Source organism: Ambystoma mexicanum, chromosome 2q (genome assembly GCF_040938575.1).
Source record: "Ambystoma mexicanum isolate Mex_15411 chromosome 2q, UKY_AmexF1_1, whole genome shotgun sequence".
NCBI lineage: Eukaryota > Metazoa > Chordata > Amphibia > Caudata > Ambystomatidae > Ambystoma > Ambystoma mexicanum.
In genome coordinates, this window is record NC_090924.1 from 1324813905 (window position 1) to 1324837647 (window position 23743).

General features: G+C 45.2%; 1 protein-coding gene across 2 annotated transcripts in view; it reads left to right on the forward strand.

Moving 5' to 3' along the window:
- CMC1 (C-X9-C motif containing 1) overlaps positions 1 to 23743 on the forward strand; it is a 475420-nt gene that overhangs the window by 260563 nt on the left and 191114 nt on the right. The window contains exon 1 of one of the 2 annotated variants that reach the window (XM_069648782.1): positions 631 to 2327. The exons of the other annotated variant lie outside the window; for it this stretch is intronic. Within the exon in view, the coding sequence (XP_069504883.1) occupies positions 1898 to 2327 (430 nt within the window). The 5' untranslated portion in view covers positions 631 to 1897. Of the gene's footprint in view, positions 1 to 630; positions 2328 to 23743 lie in introns of those variants that run through there. 2 annotated transcript variants of the gene reach the window in all.

Below are 23743 nucleotides of genomic sequence, written 5' to 3' on the forward strand. Positions count from 1 at the left end.
TATCTTCCCGGCTCGCTGTCCAACCCAAGACTCGGTGATGGGTTAGTGGGTCTCCAATCGCAGGACCCGCAGGACTTCAATATCCAGAAAGCCTTGCAATAGGAATTGATGGGCTAGGGTCTGGAGCCACAATTAAGTTAACAGAGAATAGGGAGTCCACGGACCTTCATTCTCACAGATCCAGAATGCTGAGCGCTCAGCAGGTTTTGCATCTCAACAGTGTGGACACGATGCCGATTACCAGAGAGATGCTTTTCTTGGACAGATTCCAAAATTGTGCTGCAGGCCGCAGAAACCTTTAAAGTCTTAACTGATTTTCATCACCGGCAATAGCACCTATAAAGTTAGTGTTCAATATGAACCCCCAACCCCTAAAAATAATTAATGAGGGAGGATAAGTAGTCCCCAAGGAAAAAATAGTCGGAGCTAAGAATTCAAACTAATATGGGATATAACCTCATCATCATGAGCTTTATTTCAGCTGTTAGCCATATGAAACACAGTATTCAAAATGTTCCTTATATACAAATATAATGTTCCAAATAATATAACTAGATAACTAAAGCATGGTTAAAGTATTTATGCAAATTCATTGAACCTTACTACTATTCAAACATAAACATCATAACCATGAATACAAAATAAATATGGAATGTGAAGTCAAATGAATTTAAGATTGCATTTAAATTTAAAAAGCTAACAATTGGTCTTGTCCTCTATTGCTTGCCTTAATGAGGTATGTCCTGTGAAAAGTACTTTCTATTACCTAACTAGCAGATTATCAGAGCATGATGTAATAGTAACTCGATACAGGATGCTGGCCACTGGACTCTTGACCTATTGTACATTGGGCAGGAAAATAGTAAATGAGTTGCCGTTTCATCAACTAGTACACACTAAGGACATTTTATTAAATATTCTTCTTCCACTCTGCAATACAAGACCATTCAGGTAACACTCCCAGTCCTAATCTAGATAATAATATCTTTGCACGGATGCATTCAAGGGTAGCTAAACCTTCTAAACCCTATTTGTAATTGATATGTATTGGACACTTGAGGTGCATTGGTATCATTTGTTCAAAGTTTTCTTTATGGACCAATCCTTTTACACACAATACTCCCTTGACTACCATGGATACAAACAAGTTCAGATAGTCCCAAAAGGCTTACCATCGATTTAACATCCCCCAAACCATGAGTCTATCTGCCCCTGAAGATATCGATAACATGCTAATGCCCATTATTCCAAATCTTTACCCAGTACAATAAAGGTTTAATTCATACAAATTCCTTGAATCTTATAATTTTAGCAACGTGGATTATACCAGTCAATCCAAGCTCAAATTTAACTGGTATAGAGATTGCACTTAATGGAAGGTCCTTATAAGCCTTTTATTATTGTATCCTCCTTATGATCCAGAACACCAAGATTCCCATTTCCCCTCATCTCCGCACCATATAAGGATGCTGATCTCGTTTGGGTTTCCTATGCATCCTTTATCTGCGGTAGTGCTGTGTTTTTAAGGCATTTGGGGGCTAATTATGAGTTTGACTGTAATACAGTGATAATTCCGCCTCAGCAAAATTGTTCCTGTCGTGCTGTCTGGCGGAATTACTGCCGTATTCGTTTTTTGCAGAAGCGCGCACACACTACTGGCGGTAACAGTAATTCTGACCCGTGAAAATACTGTTAAAAAATGGGTATCCAATGTTCCCTCCAGAATCTGCAGAATTACCATTAGCGCCAACACATGGTGCTAATTCAGCCAGTGGAAACGGCGCTGGTGGAAATAGCGCAATCGCCAGAACGGGGAGAGAAGTGACCATTTTGAACAATAAAATCCACTCTCAACCTCCCATTTCCTGTTTCCATCCACACACCAAAGACTGCCAATATGTCACAGGATGAGGGAAAGCGTAACATCCTAGAAACGAGGCTTCGTAAGCAGAAATGTACAGAGGCAGAGCTGCAGGTATTTGCAGACGAGGTCATGAGCCACGTGGAGGAGCTGTATGTCAGCAGGCACTGCAAAACCTCTTCCCAGAGTAGGACTGCCATATGGTCCTCTATCAGGAACAAGGAGATGGCAGTGGGCATTGTCCCACGTGATTCCAAAGACTGCCGAAAGATGTGGAACAGACTAAAGGCTAAGGTCTGTAGCCTCATTTCCCGCCACAGGAGGGAGCGTACAGCCACAGGAGGTGGCACTATGAAACCCCTCACCCAGACACCGTTGGAGGAGAAGGACAGCTTCATCCTCGACATGGAGACTATCAAGGGGATTGGAAGCACAGAGGCCAGGGCAGAAAGCCACAAGCATGGCGGTAAGTCTAAAATTCTCAACCACTTGTCAATGCACTGGCCTAAGGCATGCGCCCCCCAGCACAGATAAGTACAATGGGCAAGGGAATGGGTAAACACATGGCAAGCAGTAGAAAGGCACAGTGAATTCAAGTATGTGCCAGGGGAGGTGGGACAATGAAGTCATGCACATGCTCCGTTGGTGAAATGTGCATGGAACACATGGAAACATGGAAGGCACCCATGTGTGCCATGACTGTCCATGTTGGCAAGTGACCGCTCCCCCAGGACCACCACTACAACAAGCAACTATGACTGGCCAGCAGGCAATGTGCATATACATGGTCTATGTACACCCTCAGCAGGCACCACCTCCACCTATGCCCTAAAACCACCCATGGCCATAATACAAAATGTGTGTATGTAGTAAAACCCAGTGACGCATGAGTGTCTTGCTAGCCCACTAACATGTATGCAAGGTTCACTGATATCGAAGAGGTCGGGCCCTCCTCTGCCCTGGACACCTCCACTGCTGGCCGTTAGTCCACTCCCCCTGCAAAGGCCGAACCTGTAAGCAGCAGGAGGGAGGCAGCAAGGCCACAGGACAACGCTGCTCTGGCATCTGTGGTGGCCATTGAGGAAACCGCCGTCCCCAGATCGGTGCCCAGTAACCTCTCCACCGGCCATGCAGGTGGCGCAGCAGACGCTGATACAGCACTCTGCAGCCGGCCCCTGTAGCAATTCACAAGGATGCTGTTCATGCACCACCACCCACACATCAGAGCCCTGGCACTTCCTCATTGCACGCTTTGCTGGAGCTGGCTACCAAGGCCAAGAGGCATCGAAAGTGACTTTCACCATGCACATTTTGTTCGTAGCGACAAGGGAGGTAGGCGGGTGGATGAGTTGGGGATGGTGTTTTGTGGCATGGAGGTGGGTAGAGAAGGGTGTGCTGGGGGATGGTATTTTGGGTAGAGGAGTGGGCGGGAAGGGTGTTTTCACATTTGAAGATAAAATACTAGTTCACTTGAAGCAATGCTAGCACATTCCTTAGTGTTTGCATGTGCTTGACCGATGACGTTACTATACACAGAGTTGCGTAGCATATGTATATCAATGTTCTCAACAATAATTGTCCATGGGTTCTTTCTGAACCAGACGTCCATACCTACCCTCTTCCTGCCCACTTTGTGGCAGCACAGCACTCGCAGATAGCGAGTCCTCCTCTTCTCGGGATGGCATGTCCTCATCAGGAGGCACTGGGACATTCGCATGAGGCAAATATTGAATTGCATGGCACAGGCAAGAACTAATTGTCCGACTTCTCTGGTCTGCACATTAAGGCTCCTCCGGTCTGATGTAGGCACCGGAAACACGCCTTCAACAGGCCAAAGATCAGCTCGATGCACAGCCTGATCCAGATGTGTGCCTCGTTTTAGGCCACTTCCTGTGGCATCTGTGGATTCTGCACGGGTGTCATTGGCCATGGTAGTTGGGGGGTATCCAGTGTCACCTGCAAGGGCAAAGAACACAGTTGCTTTGTACAACAGCATGTTGATAGACACTCTGTGCATGCATTTTACAGGTTTTGTAGCACAACGTGATTTACCATTACTGCTGCATGTGGAGTCTTTCACTATGGGAGAACATTTGCATTGTCGCGTAAAACCATGCACACAGCTAACAGCCAGCACTCGTCGCTTTCAGGATCTGTGATTGGCATAGCAGAATGCCATGGTACCTGTGTTGAGCCTGTGCGTTGCTCTCATGCATGTGCCCTGATGTGTGATTAGTTGTACTTCTGCAGGTATGTGTTGTCTGTGTCTATTCCATAAGGTCTTCATACACCTGGTTACCCGAGTACATGGCATTACTTCCGGCCAGTGTTGCATTGTATTTGTGCATTGTTGTACTGTGTCCTTCCATGTATAGGGATGTATAATGTTGTATTGTTGTTCCTGTAGTCCTGTGTGTGTTTATTGCCTGTTAGGGCAATAGGTATTAGCGGATTACTACTGCATTGTCAAGCATGTCCAAATCCTCTGGGTTGTAGGCTGTCATGTGCGGGGTGAGAGGGCAGGCACTGCATGTACAGGGCCTTGACGGGGCATGGTAATGCCCCCTTCCCCTTCACATGGCATTTCACTGGTGCTGCGAGACCAGTTTGTGGGATGGCACTTTTACACACCCAATATCCATGTCTGTTGCCCTCTATACCTCTTCATATATCTAGGCAGTGTGTTGCTCTGCAAGACCATGGCATCATGGTTGGAACCAGGGAAGCGGGCACAGCAGGTCTTGGTCGTAGGTGACCTGGGTATTGAGGGAGTGATACTGCTTCCTGTTGCAGTATACCTCTTCAGATGCTTGGGGGGCCACCAGTGCCACATGGGTGCAGTCCAGTGCTGCAATCACGGTGGGCATGTGGGCTGCTGCATGAAAATGTGCCTTCACAGCATTCTCTTGTGCTGGGATGGTGTGCCAGGAGATATGAACCAGGAGCGCTTCCAGTGAAAATGTGGCCTGGGACATACCATGCGGCATGCCCACAGTGGGCTGGAAGGTGCCAGTTGCCAGGAAATGTAGGACCGACATAAGCTTCAGCAGCGGGAGTAAGGCTGTTCTAATGTTGATCTTGCTCTCTCTAATCCTGGATCCGGGTGAGCAGCTCAGCAATGGCCTCCCTGTTCAGCCGGTATGTGATGATTAGTAGGTTGTCAGTCAATGTCTAGGGTGAGAGCCTGAACGGGGGTATCGACGCTCTCTTTGCATGGCTCCTCCTCCTCCTCCTTCTCTGTGCGCCCTTTGCTGCTCTTCCATACCTCTGCAGCTCATTGCAGAGTCCAAATCTGCAACAGCTATAGGCAACATGGTGTTGGAAAGTGTGTTTGGGGAAGGTGCGGCCCTTATGTACCCTTCCTGAGTGGATTGGGGTGCACCTGTGGCTTAATTTCCATCACATGTATGTATTAACCTCAAGGTGGAGGTAACTGCTGTGTGATTCTGGTGGAATTACTGCCCATTTTTGGTGGCATTTCAACTTGTAATATGGCGAAATATCGTTTTGTATCTCTGTGGTAATTCCACTGCTGGAATTATCACAGACTCATTATTTGGTAGTATACCGCCAGACTCGTGATGAGCCGCATACAAAGGTTGACTGCCAACTCGCCCATCCTGCGTAGCATAAGGGAACATTTCTCAATTTGGGCTAATAACTAACCATATTATTCTGTTTAATTCCTAAGTAGTGGGAAGTATCTACCCTTTCAATAAACTTGTCAAAAACAAAGATATTAGCAGACCAAGGCGTTATGGCTCCTTATTTATGGTAATTCTTTATTTTTTGCAACAGAGTAGAAGATTGACAGTTGCTACCGTAGCTTCTTTGGTGTTTTAACTTTTTTATTTTTTACATTTAATTTTATTTTGTTTTGCAGGACAACATAATGTTAGAGTGTTACAATTTCAACCACCAGAAAACCCCCCACTAATTCCCCTATTTCCACCTGCACCCTCACTCTCCACCCACCCCATTCTGGTACTGTGTGCTCCTTCATTGTTCAGGTTACAGTTCCTAGTCCGTTGCATAACCTACATTTAGGCACCATCAGCTCGCATCCCCCCATTACTCCATAATAACTCTCTGAGTGGTCCAGGCCTTCTCAGTTGCTCCACTTCATTCCAGGCATTCCCTACTTCAACTCCAATCCCCGAAGGATCCACCTCCCTTTACCCCGTCTGCATGTCCAGTGTCAAGTATCTGACAGTGAAGGGGTACCATTCCATCTCTGTCGGCCCTGGCCTTACATGAAGCCCTGCTGAAATTCTTTCCATCAAGTAAATGCTCTTGGCCACATTGACCCATTCTCTCTTACTTGGTATGCATTTGTTTTTCCATTTAATGGCGATGCATGCGCTGGCGGCCAGCGGTAATGCTGCTGCCATTTTCTGTAGCCTGGAGCATTCTCCCTCCTCCTCCATCCTGAACAAAACCAGAAGGGGATTTTTGTCTCTAGGTATCCTCTCCAGGTCTCTGATCCAGCTAAGGAAATCATCCCAGAAGACTTGCATCTTAGGGCACGTCCACCTAATGTGCCAGTAATCCGCCCACCCTTCACAGCCCCTCCAACGCTGTGGGCTAACATCGGGAAATATCCTAGACAGTTGTGTTTGTTTGTTTGTTTATTTGTTTGGTAATGCGCACCAAACCCTTAGCTAGACGGGCGCAACAGAAACAAGAAATCTTAAAACTTAGTTACAGTGCAAAGGTAGCAATATATAGCGCAGTGATTGCAATGGGAGGCAGGTACAAGGTAAAAGATGCATTAAATACAAAGCAGTGGTCTTGGTAGGTCAAGGAAACATTATCAAGAGTGTCAATATAAACGCATTCATATACACTACGTACAAAGTTAACCAAGCTACGGTGTGGTCTGGTGGAAACAAAGGATCGTGTAGGGGCTGGAAAGGTGGAAGTGTAGTTCGTCAGTAAGGTGTCATTAGTGTGTAGCCAATTAAGTATCTTTTGTCTGAATTTAGGGTATGATTGTACTAGTCTGAGGTCAACGGGTAGTTTGGTACAGCATTGTGCAGCTTTGACAGGGAAGCTGGTTCCTCCTGCTGTCAAACGTTTGAACCTAGGAACCTCCAACATAAATGAGTTGGCGGATCTCGTAGGGCGGGTAGCTGTTCTAGTGATTTTATCCATTAGGTATGGAGGTGCTAAGTTATTCAGGCATTTGGAGGTGAGGGATGCTGTTTTGAGGAGAATTCTGTCCGTTATTTTTAGCCAGTTAACCTCTTTCCTGAATTTGGTAATATGCTCTCTGTAGGGGATGTTCAGTGCTGCCCTCAGGGCGTTATTCTGCAATCTTTGAATTTTGTCTGTAATATATTTATTGGCTCCTGAGTACAGGTCATTACAGTAATCTAATCTTGACATAATAAGAGCATTGGCTAGTATGGTACAGCTCACTCTCGAGAGGTAAGGTCTGGAAGCTCTGATAAGTTTGCAGGTGTACGTTATGGATGAGGCAAGGGAATTAACTTGATTTTTGAGAGTAAGAGAGGAGTCCAAATAGAATCCTAGAGTTTTAACTACAGACATCACCTTGATAGGGTTGTTATCAATGTTGAAGGATGTGTAGTTTGGGCTGAGTTTTTGGATATTGACTTCAGAGCCTAAGATTAGTAACTCAGTTTTTTCGTCATTCAGGCAGAGGCCATGGGATGCCATCCATGCCTGAATGAGGATGTATATTTTGTTCACCAGGGCTGAGTCCGCCTCAAAGTTGCCCGAAAGGGGTATGAGGATCTGTGTATCATCTGCATAATTAGTGTAGGTGACAACCAGTCTATCCAACTTGTCAAACAAAGGCTTGATGAAGATATTATAACATAGTAGGGGATACGCAGGAACCTTGTGGGACCCCACAGGTTATTTTGATAGTATAGGCTGAAGTAGAGAAGACTCTCATGGTCCGGTTGGCTAAGAAGGATTGGTCCCAAGTTGTAGCATCATTAGTGAAGTTGGTCTGACCGGGAGCTTGATCTTGTGCTGTTTGTACTGGCTTGATAGTGATGTCTTGAACGCCCCTGCAAAGCCTGTTCCAGAGGGACTCGTCGATTTCCACCCCCATGTACCTTTCCTATTGCCCTCTCAGGTTCTCTGTGGTCCCACCTCCTGCCCTAACCAAAGCTCCATACATGGCCGGAATTGACCCTCGCATCGTCGTGCCCCTGTCAAGCAACTTCTCAAATGGGGTGAGCTCTCTACCAGTCTTGTCCCGTACCCTTGAGTCTTTAAGTGCACCTTTTAGCTGCAATAACAGGAATACAGACAGTTTGCCTATGCCCAAGACTTCTTTTAAGTCTGCTATCGAGATGAAACTGCCCGCCTTGAAAAGCTGCCCTATCCTCTCCAAGCCCACTTCAAACCACTCCTGAAACCTTCCTGGGTTGGGTATGGTGTCTCTAATTACAGGTACCTACAGGTGACCTAGAGGTGAGGGCCACTTAGTGACCCCCTTCATTTCCACCCTCTGTCTCCAGATTTCCCATATGGTTCCCAGGTTTGGGTGATCCTGTATTCTCCTTGGCAATTTATTCCTGGGTACTCACAACCATTCCCCAAGCATGGCCGGGCTCAAGTGGAAGTTATTTATCGCCACCCATTGGTGATCTTTCTGGGATCGCAAGTGGGGGGATCAAGAATCTAAGCTGGGCTGCCTTATAGTAGAGACGGATATCTGGAAGGCTAACCCCTCCTTTCTCTGTTGGTAATGTTATGGTAGACTTGGGGATTCTGGCCTTCTTCCCCTGCACCTCCCAAAAGAACCCCTCTGGTATGCATACCAGTAGCATTTGGAATAAGTATAGCACCCTCGGGAGGACCACAATTTTCAGTGCGTTCAGGCGACCCAACCAGGAAATCGTTAGCTTTTACCCTTTTACTATATCCTCATGTATTTTCTGTTTCAGTGGGGGGGGGGTTAGCATCATATACATCCCCGGGTCTCTAGTGAAATTGACACCCAAATTCATCTCCAGCCCAAGTGGAGTAAACCTCTCAATATCCCCATCCCTGCCTCTATCCAGGGGGAAGAGTACTGACTTCTCCCTATTCATCTTCAGCCCGGCCATAGTCCTCAATCAGCTGGAGAGCCGCCGGAATGGAAATCAGGGGTTCGCTCAGGTGTAGCAACATATCATCTGCCTATAAGGTGACCTTATATTCCACCCCTCCCATTTTGATCCCCTGCACCACTAGTTCATCCCTAATCCGCTGGGCGAGGGGTTCTATCTACAGAGTGTACAGTGTAGTAGAGAGAGGGCACCCCTGCCTGTATCCCTCCCAAGCACAAACCACCTTGAGAACTCCCCGTTGACCATCACCAATGCCATAGGGGATGTATACACAGCTAAGGCCCCCAGGAGTAACCTATCTCTATACCAAAATTAACTAGGACGGCCCTAAGAAAACCCCATTCCACCAGATCAAAGGCTTTCTCTGTGTCTATTGAAAGAAGAGACTGGTCCCCCTCCCCCATGTCCTGGGATGTGTGTATGAGAGGTAATGTCTTGCTCATAGTGTCTCCTCCCTGTCGACCCATAATGAACCCCACCTGGTCCGAGTAAATTAGGCTCAGCATATACCCTTCCAGTCTCGTGGCTATCACCCTGGTGTACAACTTGGAATCCTTATTAAGGAGAGAAATTGGCAGATATGCACCACTGTTCGGATGATCTCTACCCTCCTACCTCGCCACCAACTTTTTTTTACTTCCTCCTCCATTATAAGGGCTTCCAACGCAGAGGATTCCACCTCAAACAGTTTAGGCAGGTCAGTGGCCTCCAGGTAGGGGCCAATATCTTGTGCGCCGGGGAAACCTCCGATGCATACAGTTTCTCATAGAAGGAAGCGAAAGCTTCCGGACTTCTCCCCCCTGTTAGAACCGCAACCGTCATTCCGTCCTATTTCCACGGCCCACCTATCCGCACGCTGACCTCTCAGTCGCGCAGCCAATAAGGAGCCTGCTTTATCCCCTTTTTCGTAGAACTTTTGTTTCAGGAAGAGCAGGCTACGGATGACTTTCCCTTCTTCCAAGAGCCTACTGTATGCTCTCATCTCAACTCCCAGATGGGTCATGGGCCTTAGCATCCAGGTGTCTTATCTCCTCCCTCAGTCTTTTCTCAACAACCACCCTTTCCCTCTTTTTACGGACCCCTTCTCGAATTAGGATCCCTCTCCACGTAGCCTTCCAAGCCTCCCATATGGTCCCCATGTCTACCTCACCGTCATCATTGACCTTAAAGTATTCCTCTATTTCCTTGTTAATCTCAGAGGAGAACACAGGGTCCTTCCAAAGCGAGTCATTGCACCTCCATTTTAATCAATTTGGAGAAATACCCCCCCACTGTATATCCACCGTCACCATGTAATGGTTGGACCACGAGATCGGGACGATCTCCGTGCCCCGAGCCTCCTCCCATATATATCGCGAGATGTACAGATAATCAATCCTCGTATAGGTCCCATGGGGTGGGGGAGTAAACCGTGTAACCCCTTATTCCCGGGTGGAGATGTCGCCATATGTCTCACAGCCCCCACTCTCCCATTGAATCATGAAACCTGCGGTGTCCAGGGCCCTGTGTCTCCCATGCTCTTTCCCCAAGGCTCTGCCTGTCCATGGCCGGATCTGCCCATGTATTGAGGACCCTCCCTGTGATCAGATGCCCCAAACTCTCTACAAGGATTTTTGCCATTGTGTCCTTCAAGAAACGTAACTGTCACTGGTCGGGCGCATAAACCGTGGCAAATGTAAACCCTCGTCTTCCTAATATCCCCTGAAACCAGTAAGGCTCTCCCATTTAAGTCTGACCAAACCTTGGTGACCTCCATCCTCAAACGCTTCTGTACCAGAATGCCCACCCCCATTTTGCGCAGACGGCCGGAGCCCCAGAATTGTTGGCTTACACGCCCACAGGGGACCCTTCTTTCTTCCCCCTTGGAGTACTTGGTTTCCTGGAGAAACATAACATCCAACTCCAACCTCCAGAACTCCCTTGCCACCATGGATCGTTTGGTAGGTGAAATTAAACCTTTCACATTCCAGGTGCCGATCCGTATGCAACTGTGCCCCGGTCTATTTCCCAACAATATGCTCATGTTATTCCTGTTAGGCGGTGGCCTGCCCTCCTCCTCTTGGACTTCATTATATCAGCCTGAATCTTACACAAACGCAACTCTACTTCTGAAACACCCCGTACCAGTTGACTGACAGAAGACAGCCACCTTTGTCGAGCCATACAGTATGGAGCCCTTCTTTCTTGCCTGTCCAAGGATCTGGAGCCTATCACTATAGTTGTGGAAGCGAACAAGCACGGATCTGGTGCCATTAGCCGCCCCTCTCGCCCCCCAGCCCTGTGTATCCGCTCTATCTTGACCTCGTCGATGGCATCATTATCAAAGATGAGTTTAGTTATGGTGTAGAGGGCACTACGCAAGTCTTTCTCGGTCTCCCCCTCTTTCTCAGGAACCCCGAATAAGGTTATTGCGCCTCTCGCAATTCTCCAGGTCATTCACCTTCAGGAGGATTTCCTCCTCCCTTCTTTCAACCTCTGCGAGCCGCATGTCACTCTGGGGTGTCACACTGTCCTCTGATTGTTGGTGCCACGTACCTGGCGTCTCCAGAGCTGCTTCTTTGACACTTGCGGCAATCTCCTCCACGAGAGCTCAGTCCTCACTCCCCCGCTCTCGGAGGGGGGTTTCTGAGGCCCCCATGCAGTCCACACCACACCAATGCTTGAAAGGGTCCTCACCCCAACACCAGTGTCCCAGGAGCCCCCACGCCTGAACGCACAGCACTCCTTATGTCTTGTTGTGTGGGGGGCGAATTCACTGCCACGGGCACAATGGGGGCGTCCTGGCCCAAACTGCAAGCCATGCCGGGCCATGCCGGGCCAGGCCAAGCCCCGCGCTCCTGAGGTCCTCCTCCTCCTCCTCGCTGCGGGGGCAACCCTGCTAGTAAACCTCAGCAAATGTAGATGCTGGGGGGGCAGCCGCTTTCCCTCTGGGGGGCCTCCTGCGACTCGGGGGGCTGCCGCAGTCCTATTAGCCAGGCAGCCTCAGGCCGTTCCACAAAGTTCCTCGTTGCCCAATGCTGGCACACAACTGCATAGCACCCCGCTGCAACTTCGCACGGGGCTGTACTCCAGTATCTATGCACCCACCAATCTGAGGATTGGACAGGGGGGTACAGCAAGTGTTCACACGTTCCGTGGGGGGAGGGTCAACCTCCTCTGCGGGGGGGGAGTGGCTCCATCCACAAAGAAGCCCTGTGGAGAGGAGACATTTACGGAGACGTCCACATCTCCGCGTCCCCTGGTGGCCGTCCTCCTTTGGTGTTTTAGATGGTAAAATTGTATCTTCGGCAAAATAGAGCTCCACGCCTAGTGCCTGCCAATCAGGGGGTGTCTTCCTGCAATTTCATAGTGAATAGTTACATAAAATGAAAGCAATAATTGAGACTGGGCACACCCGTGCCTCACTCCCTTCCCGATGCCAATTGGGTCAGTACATTCTGCACCTTGCCCCACCTAATAATGATCTATTGAGGGAAGTTAAGCAGTCCCCAAGCAAAAACGAATCCGAATTAAAACTGAAATGGGGCCTAACCTATCGAGAGTGAAGCCGCTGTCCGGGAAGTATAAAAGGAGCGGGACAAGCAAGTGAGCGAAATCCTGGAAGAGATAAATGGGTGTACCCACGCCCGTTTGCTGCATTAGGAGAAGCCTGCAGGAATGAATCAGGACCAGCACTCTGTCTGGAAGAAGGCAGAAAGAGTCTGTCGAAATGTAGAAGAAACCAGGCTGAAAGCAATACCAACCTGTAGACCCTGGAAAGAGAAGATAACCAGGTTGTTCATCCAGCGACTCCCTGCTCTTATGTCAGGGGCTCAGGATGCCATTAAGTGCACGTAGCAGCAGCACCCCCACTACTTAGCGAGCAAGGGCACTGAGGCACTGAATGGAGACAGGGTAGATCTTGTATTCTACAGCTGGGCTTTGCGATATATCACACGAAGTCGTGGGTACGAGATCCACGCTGTTAGCCGAATTGGTAAAGGATTTTTGGCACTACTGGCTGCAGAAACAAGTAGTTGAGAGAGGCAACACAAGGTAGCCACATCTAGTGGCATGTTAATGCAGATTTTTGCAAATTAGATCGTTGGACAACTAATTCCCCCTAGATCAGAGTATCAGCTTTTTATTGACTTCGATTGAACATACCTGCATGGCCTATCCATGTCGTAGAATTTCTACTGCAACGGTTACCACAGTATTGGTCTAAAACCATCAATTAACATGAACTTGCTGGCACCAGTCTATGTGTTCACAAACTTGCTGAATGTAGCGTAATTAATGCAGTTAGACAGAGAACATGGCTTCCCACTCCAAAGTCAAGCAAGGTAAGCGGGGGACCAGTGGCTACAGCACTCAGCTGCCATTTATAGACAGAGGTGTGAAGAAGTTTCCAGCCTGGGGAAGCATCATCTTTTATTTGCCCAAGTCGAACAGAATCCAAATTAAAACAGGGATCCACGGACTCTACAAGGTCTAATTGAGGAGAGAAATTAAAGAGTTTAAATCGGTTTATCAGCCTCCAGTACCCGCATCCAGTGGCATGGCTTTTGCAAACAAGTGTTTCGGGAAAACTAATTTCCCTAAGATCACACATTGCATCAACCCTTTATTGGCTTCCATTGAACACAATGACTGCACACAAGATGCTTCAATGGTAAACATTTTCTCCCTGGTACATGCAGACATAAAAAGGAGCAGGAATTAATTAATTTAATGCAAATCTACTTTGGAACATGTGTTCTTGACAATTGGCCTGGCTTAATGTTGAAGCTGGAGACAATAATCACTTTGGTCACCGTATTTTCTAGCACTATGCCCATTTCATTTTGTGACCAATGACTGACTACTCCGCAGCTTTGAACAATCGGAAAGAAGAAAAGAGGATGACATATAACCACAGCTGACTGGACAGTGAACAGGAATAAAAGGAGAAGTTAAAGCAAGGCAGAGAAGGATGACTTTTTAGATGTGCCCCCTAATGTTTGGACAGTTGAGCATTGAGCTGCGAGGGTCATGGCAGACATCAGACATTACAGTTCTTAAATGGATTTGAATGTGCATTATAATATAACACTGTGGTTAATGTGGAGGATTATGGAGTTAGAATAGGCTCTAGAATAGCTTGAGGGAGTAAGTTTACAAATTAGGAACTCACTAGAGCAGGGAAGAAAAGACTGATATAGCATTGGCACCACAAAGCTAAGAAAGAAAGCAAACTAATACAAAAGCATAATGAAGCGAAGCAAATGAGATTAGAATGGATTGCGTAACTTATTCTACATAGAAAGCACGACAAACAGGGCTGCCAAGCTGCAAGGATGCGCATTTGTCATGAGCTGTGCAGCGTGGCATTAGACATATGGATTCACAACTTAAAAAAGAAGGGAAATAATTGTATATCAGTATTGAGCTCTCTTGCTGCAGAATTCTTTTTCCCGATACTTCAATGGCGTTATACTCTTTAAATTATCGTAAACCTATTGGTACTATTTGACTGGAACATTCTTGCTTGTTACATGCATTATTACTATTATCCGTCTATTATATATGAAACTTGCTATCCTTAAATAAATAACGATATTGTGGCCCTCATTCATCAAATAGTGAAGTACTGTGCTGGATAGGGATCACAAGGCGAGTAGCCTAGGGCCGTGTCAGGTCAAGCAGTGGCTGTTGGCTATACATCTAACCGACATATAACCGTATACCCAGAAGGGTTTGCTGGAGGCAGGACCAATGCCAAAGCTACAGGACACGTCCAGTCCTACAAACACAAGCCTAGTTACCCCCAAAAGGCACGGCCTAGCAATGACAGGCAGCCTATCCCCTGACCTAGTTCATAATATGGGTATAGCTTTATCCTTGGACCCACTAATGGCCTTTCTCAGTGACTTTCATGGGAAAGGTCTGCAGAATATGCAAGGGGCCATGTTACGGCCATTTCAGTATTTGCAAAGTTGCATTTGGTTACTAGCTGGACTACCAGCTTTTTAGTTGGGCAGGACACACATGAACAAAATGCAAGCGCACATTCATTCTCCTCAAAAGCCTGAGACAAATCTTCCTTTTGCTGGCCTTTTCACGGAACTGTATGCCCCTTATGACTAATATTCTCTTGAGACTGAATTCCACAAAGCGCTTGTACGTGGGGATGGGGGAAGAAGGTGTGGGGGTAGGGGTGTTTAACCTGCAGACCTAGTTAGGAGACACAAGAGAGTCACCATGCAGTAGCAAGCATACTATTGAGGCTGTGGCATAAAGACCACATTACTCCAGCATGAATTTCTTTGCATTGGCTCCCAGTGGGGCGTATAGTGGTCTTGAATGTTTTGCAAGGCTGTCCATGGGTTCCACCTGTATTCCACAAGGATGGAAAAGACTCTCCCTTACTAGGATTCATAGGTCCTCTTTCTCTTGTAATGCCTTTCTATAACAAAAGGCACATGGGAAGCATCCTTCTCAACACTTGCATCTCAAATGTGGAACTCCCTGCCTGCCTACCTACATATGACATACAGGCCTTTCAACCTGTCTCTTTCCTTATTAAGGACAGGACATTTTATGCTCTTTTATGACCATTATCCTGGGGAATAATCATTGGATGCTGTGCTTTATAAACTTTCATAGTGTTAGTCCTTAGTCATAAATGACTAAACCATAATCAGCCTTCAAAACATGGACCTAGATAATTAGACTACTTTAAATGCCAAGATGCTTAATCTCTAGGATACTCTCTACAGATTAAAGATCAAAAGATCTGTCAACTTTGCTGTTCTTCCATCTTAATTCATGTTTGTATATGCAGAAGGGTTTAAATATTTATTTTTACAATGTCCTCTTTATTATTGTATACTACTTTGGCTTCTTAACTGGCAAGTGATGTTTTATTCTTCTCCCTAAACAGTATGGCACACACAGTTTATTCACTGGTTAATTTGATATTCTGTACAATAACTTGGATATCTTTGTTCTGCCACCAGGCTCAGATGTGTGTTCATGGTTTATAATGATGGTAGCGTGAGCAGTCAGGATCCCTTTGCTATTCCTTTGATAGCCAGCCTTTCCTAGGATTCCCCTGCTAAGAACGAATACAGGGACATCACCTCTTTGTCTCTTCCTCTTGGGCTTGGACAGAGCCAAGTGACCGGACCTCTGCCTATTTTCTCAACATCCGTGAGACATTACAATCTGTCTCCTGGAGTTGGATACCATTTGCATCCTCACAAGGGCCCAGGCCCATGAACACTTATACAACCCCCAATTTGTGAACCCTCTGACTCATTCACAACCCTCTTATCACCACCACATTCTCACTCCTGCTGCTCTCGTGCAGCATGATACTAATCAGCACTCACTCCACCATCCTTCATCCTGACCTAATTTCCAATCCTGAGCTCAATGTCCTCTTTATCAGTGAAAGCTAGCTGCTCCCCACCTCCTCTTAAATCTTTAAAGTCATCATTGGACCCAAGTACAGCATCCAAGTAACCAACTGCATGTGGAACATGGGTGAAGGGGTGGAACCCCTCCACAAATCCAAGTGGGCGTGCTCCATGCTCAAGAGGGTGCCTGTGAACTCAGCTAAACTCCCTACTGGCCACATCCCACCATCTCACAAACAGATTGCCAATTTACATCGCATCTATCACCCAGCTCAAAGTTGAGGGGTATTCCTTGATGATATCTCTGCGTCAGTCACACATTCAACAATCATACTCTCAAATTACCAGGAACCCAAACGACCAAAAGCACAAGTGATGCTCACTAGCTTTTCAGGTAATCCATGAACATAGAACACCTTGTACTGAGCCCCACCCACAACATGCGGAACATACTTGACCTTGTCTTCTCAGCAACTCCACTGGTAAAATGCCTCAGTCTAGTTACACTCTATCCTTCTTATGCATACCAATTAATTAGGAACAGAAAAAGCCTAGCAGGTTATCCCACCACGCTCCTTTTAAGAACTTCTCATTGGAAGCAATAGAAAACAGTCTTTCAATGCTAACCTGCTCATCCAACAAACCCAAACGTTAATGCTTTATTATCAACCTTCAACCAAATTATGAAGGAACTGGCAGACATATTTGACACCTGAAATAATGCCACACTAGAGTTAAACACTCCACCCTGTGTTGACAGCCAAGAATTGAAAACGCGCACAAGTAAAATGCTGGTGCGAAACACATAAGCACAAGGAACTCCACAACTTAATGGCGTTATGCAGTCAATCCACACAACCGAGATCAAATGCTCTTGAACACAGAGTTATTGTAAATCCCCTGAAGAGTTGTGAAGAATCAAACAAAATATGTTGGGTCTTGTTAAATAGCACCCACATTAGCGTGGATGTGTTTAAGATGGAAATTGTACAGCTCAACAACAATTGAGTGCAGCAAAGAATCGAGCTGCTCCTAGAAAAGAGTTGACATGTGAAAACATTTTGTGGACATTGGTATATGACCATGAGGTCATTATATAAACAACTGTAATGCTAATTGGTGAATCAAATAATCAATAAATGTTATGTTTGCACTAAGTCACTTTATGGGGTGTTATTGTCACTTTAATGATTTTAAATAAGAATATATAACAACATTAAAAGTATATGTCTTATAATATTGTGGGGTATAGCACAGATTCATTTGGGTTGGTGTGACCGCTGGTGCATAAGCAAATCATTTCTTATTCTTGATTGGTGAGTTGAATAATCTAAACATAAGAGCTTCTTTTCCATAGCCAGGATAGGAAGAGGTACTACATAGTATGTGTATATTATTGTTATAATCAAGGAGGTCCCTCTTCTGTAAATGAACCCTGGTGTCCCACTTAGTTTGTTTGTTATGCAATACTCACCATGCACCCATCACTGATCGTCTTCTCCTTCTCCTGATCCTTCCATTAACTCCACTCTTTCTGCCTCTGATTTTGCTTCTTTCTTTCCTCTAAGGTTTACTCTCTGTCAGGATATTATTAATCCATCCTCCTCTTCCATTGCATTTTCTCCTCCACCCAAACCTCTAACTTTCCTGTCGAACTTTGCTCCTGTGTCGAATTCTAATGTCACACTCCTGTTGCCCAAAGTCCACCCAGCAGCAACCCCTATGGATCCCATCCCATCTGCTCTCATTCCTATAATCTATCCCTCCTTCATACCTTTTCCTGTTTCATTCTTCAATATTTGTCTCTCCAATTCCACTTTTCCTACTGCATTCAAACATGCTATCATCATTCCTGTTCTAAAAAAACCCTCAGCCAATCCTCTTGTTGTCTCTAATTTACGTCCTATTTCTCTTCTACCCTATTTATCTAAGCTTCTGGAGCGGTTTGTCTATTCTCAGATCTCTTCTTTTGTTAACAAATTATCTAGTCTCCCTCATTTTCAGTCCGGATTTCATCCCCATTACTCCACCGTGACTGCGTTAATGTGTGTGCTTAACTCTCTTCTGTCTGCTCGCTACTCTAAGCACGTTTCATTTCTTATTCTTCTTGATTTATCAGCTGCTTTTGACACTGTTGATCACGCTTTACTTCTTGACTCTCTCTCCTCTTTTGGTCTCAGGGGTTCTGTTCTTTCTTGGTTCTCCTCTTATCTTTTTATTTTTTATTTTATTTATTGGCATTTATTAACACAACAAACAAACAATCAGCACTATGCACTTACAATCCCCGTTGCCCCTCCACACCGCCACCATCTCCAGGTCATAACACTGTCTGTGTCTTGATATGCATATGTTTCATGCTATGAGTTGCATCAGCATTGTACTTGGATGGTAGCATCACTGTGGTTCCTCTACCACATCCCAGATCTTGTTGCTGTGCTGTTATTCATCACTCAATACGTTTAACACTCGGCTCCTGGTGTTGACGGCACTTCCTCTGTGTCTTCAGATTGTTGAATCAAGAAGTGCGTATACGCATCTCACATATAAGCGACACTGCGTCAATTTTGGTTCAAAGACCCCCAGCCGTTTTCCATGTCAAAGCAATACATTATGTCTGACTTCCATTGTGAGTGCCTAGGGCTTCTTTCCGCTCCCCACTGCATTGCCACCCACCGTTTGGCCGGTTCTCCTCTTATCTTACTTTTATTTTTCGTGGGGTGGAAAAACTTCTTCACCTCATCCCCTCGAGCATAGTGTTCCCCAAGGTTCCGTCTTCGGTCAATTTCTATTTTCACTTTATACTTCATTACTTGCTCCTGTGATTACTTTGGAATCTCTCATCACTTCTATGCTGATAGAATACAACATTTCCTATCCTTCTCATCCTTCACACATGAAATTCACCACACACTCTCTTCTTGTCTTTCTGCCATTAAATCTTGGATGTCATTGCACTTTCTTACCTTGAACGTTGGAAAACTGAGGTCCTATTTTTTCCTACCAACTCTTTTTCTCCTCCACCATCTATTTCTTTTCCACCCTCTTACTGCATGGATTCTAATCTTTTTTTCCCATCATATTTCTCTCACATCCTGGTCTTGCCGTTTTCATCTTTGTAATATTCGCAAAGTTCGCTCTCTTCTTACCTCCCATGCAACTAAACTGCTTATGTTTTCTCTCATTTTTTCTCGACTTTTCTATTGTTCTGTTTCACTCTTTGGTCTCTCTTCATCTCACCTGGCTCTTTTGAAATCTATATACCACTCCTCTGTTCGTTTACTCTGTCTTCTCTCCTATTGTGATTCTATTTCAGCATCACTTGCATCTGTTGGATAGTTACCTTTTCATTCTCAACCTAAGTTCCATTTTCTTTGCTTAGTCTTTAAATCTCTCTATGGGTTAGCTCTAGACTATCTTTGTGCTCTCCTGTCCTTTTATACTCCTTCTCAATCTCTTTGTTCCTCTTGTCTTTTTAAGTTGACTGTTCCTCGTCCACCCTGCGCTCAGTCTCGCTTTCGTTCTTTCCAGCTTCTAGCTCCCCTTCATTGGAACACTCTTCCCCTATCTCTTCGATCTATCACTGTCTATTCTCTTTTTTGGGTCTCTTTGAAAAATCATCTTCTCTGCTGTCCATGATTGTTTGATTTCAGAACTGATATTTGAACCTCCCCATTTGTCTCATATTTTTGTACTGTTGTTTTAAATTTGTGCAGCGCTTTGGATAAAAGTGCTATATAAGCTCTAATAAAATACAAATACAAAATAGTGAAGCTCTGTATATCTTTGTGACTATAATTGCAGCCACTTACTGGAGCAAAGCCCTCTTTGTTGCAGGCAAACACTGCTTCTACCCATTGACAAATACAACACTCTGTGAGTACTTAGGAAATTAAAATGTTTTAGTCACCAAAATAGATCACACCAGACTGTTGCATCATTCACATCTCACAAACCCATCTCACGCAACACAACCATAAACAAGCTTCACATTCCTCACTCACAAGACCTTGCTGATTTCGTACCTCGAAAACCTACCTCATACAAGGATGACCTAATTCCCTCAACCATCGTGAAACCACCTTTAACCCACTTCTCCAAATAGTCAATGCCTCGCTCGATCTGGGCATCTTCCAACCACCTTAAAATCAGTATTAATCTGCCCACTCCTAAACAAACAAAACAAAATGCTATAGACCCAGACGACCTTGATAACTACAGACCAATCACTAGCCTCCATTCATTGGTAAATTCATTGACAAGACGGTTGTCAACCAGCTCCATAATAGATTAACCCACATGCCCATGTCCATTACTACCAATCTGGATTTAGACCCAAATGCAGCAGGAAAACTGTCACCATCCAAGTCAGCGATATTGCTCTCCCAATCATGGATAAAGGTGACTCCAGCTTTTTGGTCTTCCTTGACCTCTCCGCCACGTTTGATATGGTTATCCACTTCACATTTACAAGCCTACTCTCATATACAATGGGGTTCACGGGCGCAACCCTTGCTCAAAGTGTCATCGCCTACCACTCCGACATATACCAAGCAATCCAGGTGGGTAACATTAGACCCGACCGTCACAAGGTCACCTGCAGAGTTTCACAAGGAACAATACTCTTGCCAATGATATTCGATATCTATATGGAACCACTTGGGTTGTTTCTCAATGATCCTAGTATCGTACTTCAACAGTATATCAAGAATACTCGTTTATTCTTCTTTGAATTGTCCTCAAGACAGATCATTCTTATCTCTATCTCTATAATTACTTGTCTCTATCCAAGCTTGGATGACAAACACCTGCCTAAAAATTCAATCTCACTAAATTTTAATTTGGCCTACTCGGCCAGCCATCTTACCAGGAGGCCATCCATCGGTGGCTGAATGGCATGCACCTTGTTGGATTTGCATCTTTGTTGCCCCCCTGTGCCAAATTTCTCAGGTTACTGACTGCAATCTCTCCTTCAAGCAACATATCAACAAAAAGCTGAAATGACGTATCATCTAGCACTCCTCTGAAAGATAAAATCCTACCTCCTACCTGAGAATTTGAGAATTGCGCTCCGGGCCTTGATAATCTCACACCTCGAGAAATGGGAACGTCCTTCTCACCCGTATCACAACCATGCACCTGGGCTGCCCTTAGGGCCATTCAACATACAGCTGCTTGCCTTATAACGGGAACTTTGAAATGTGTCCATTATAAGAGCCTTACACTGGGTACCTATTCCAGCCAGGTTAGTCTTGAAAGCTACCTGAATTAGGAAAAAGACACCTATTATACCAATAATAAGACGTTGTGGTCTTGGGTGGGATGTGCTCCTCCTCTAGGAGCCAGGCAATTGCAAGGCTTGACTCTAAACTAGTACACAAAGAGAAATGAGGAAACCAGCCTTTTCTTGTTATGCCCCAGCCTACTGGAACATTGTCCCTGTCATGATCAATATTGCTCCTGCAGTTCTGGAAGGATCTCAAGTCTGTGCTCCTCAGGTAATGCCTAGGGGTAACTTAGCCCTGCACCCACAGGTATAGACCCACCTAGGTGTTATGGGATATCCAAGCTACTATAACCCATAACGTCCCCTTCCACTGACCTGTTAATCCCAAATTACTATTCCAGTGCTCTCTTGCTTCCTAGCTAGGTGTGCGCTATATGACTCAAACCCAAATACAGAAACTTTAAGTTTTATGTATATGTAAGTAATTTCAGTACATTATCATTGTGTTGACTTTCATATTCACCAACACACCAGTACACAACTTAAATCATGGTAGTGATGTTTTGTTCTTTTATGATCTAGAAACCTGTGCAACTACATCTTCCGGTATATCAGCACTGAGGCATTTCCCTGCTATTCTGGATGAGCGCAGGCAAATATTTCTAGTTGGGGATAGCTACAGAACAGTGTATATACTCTTGGATTCTCACTGTATACCCTCCAATGTTTGTACTCTCCAGCTGTCTGTCATTGGATTATAAGAAGGCTTCCAACTCCCATTGACGTTTGACCCTTTTCATTAAAGGATGTGATCAGATGTTATCCTTGCATGAATAATACGCTCTAATTCATCATTTAAATTAAATCTAGGTGTTTTTCTAAATGCTCTTTATTTAATAGTTCTGGTTATCCCTTTCCTGGTTTTGTTTTACCAACAAACGTCACCTTTTTACCTGCCCCATTCTTTTACGAGCCCACTTTCTGGCTCTGGCGTGGTAATTCCAGAGTGATGGCTAGTGAATTTGCCTGTGGTTCTATGAACAGACATCCCAGGTAATTAAGCCTACATATTTACCAGGATTGTCCAACCATGTCTGGCGCCCCTCATGAACCCAACACTACACCATTTTTATTTAATATTACTCCAACCTTGTCTTTCGAAGGACAATTTGTATATCATTGCAACACATGCATCTCAATGCTGCATCTCTATATTATTGAGTTTGTATATTGTTGACTAAAAGGCATCCAGACTAAGACCAAACAACTTTCCCTTCCTGCATCCCGTCTCTACGTTTGTGATCTCTTCCTGAATGTCACACCCCACTTACCTTATAATTTCATGCTTTCTTCTCCAGGAAACTTGGGTCTGGTCTCCCTGGCTGGTGCACAATACATCTCTTTATAGACAGGGAGAGGTGCTTTGAAACTAGTATGGTGGTGATTCAGCGCCTTACAAAATCATATTAACATAACACAACCTTAGTAGGCCTTTCTGGTAGCTGGTTGTTTCATTCCTTGATGTGACAGTTTCCCAAAAACAAAGGAATTTAGACTTCTCTATTTCAAGTAGTTGTGTTGTTGTCTCGGTTACTAAGGTAGTTGTTTCCACTTCGGTACGCCTGCAACTGGCGGTTCCATTCCCAACATTACCGGAGTACTGTGGGCCAGTTTGTTAACACGGCTCCAGCAATGGGTTAGTCTTACTCTGCTCTCCTGGTGACCTGCACACATCTAAATCCTTCTCATTTGGTGGGTAGCCAGTGTAGGCTCCAGAGTGCACCTCCATGCAAAGAAAAGGCAAACTACCCAGTTCTGGATGGCCTGCAATGTGTTAATTCTTTTTGGGGGTGCAGGAGTTGGGCGAGGAAGGGATTGTTGCAGTGATCGAGTTTGTCCTCCACCAGTGATTGGATTACTTAGATTACTATCCATTGCACGCATGATTTCTCCTAGTTTTAATCAGTTTGTTTTAAAAAAAACAACCAATAACACAATCTGGGTGTCGAGAGCAGCAGTAATGTATGGCACAAGGAGCCTGTGCTCTTTAAATCACAGTAGTCAAATTCAGGGATTGATTTGTTTGAGGCGAAATAATTTCACGATTTACAGCAGTACTAATCGCAAATGTAAAAGTGGACTACCAGGTGAATGCATTCATTCCGCATATGGCTATTCTCAC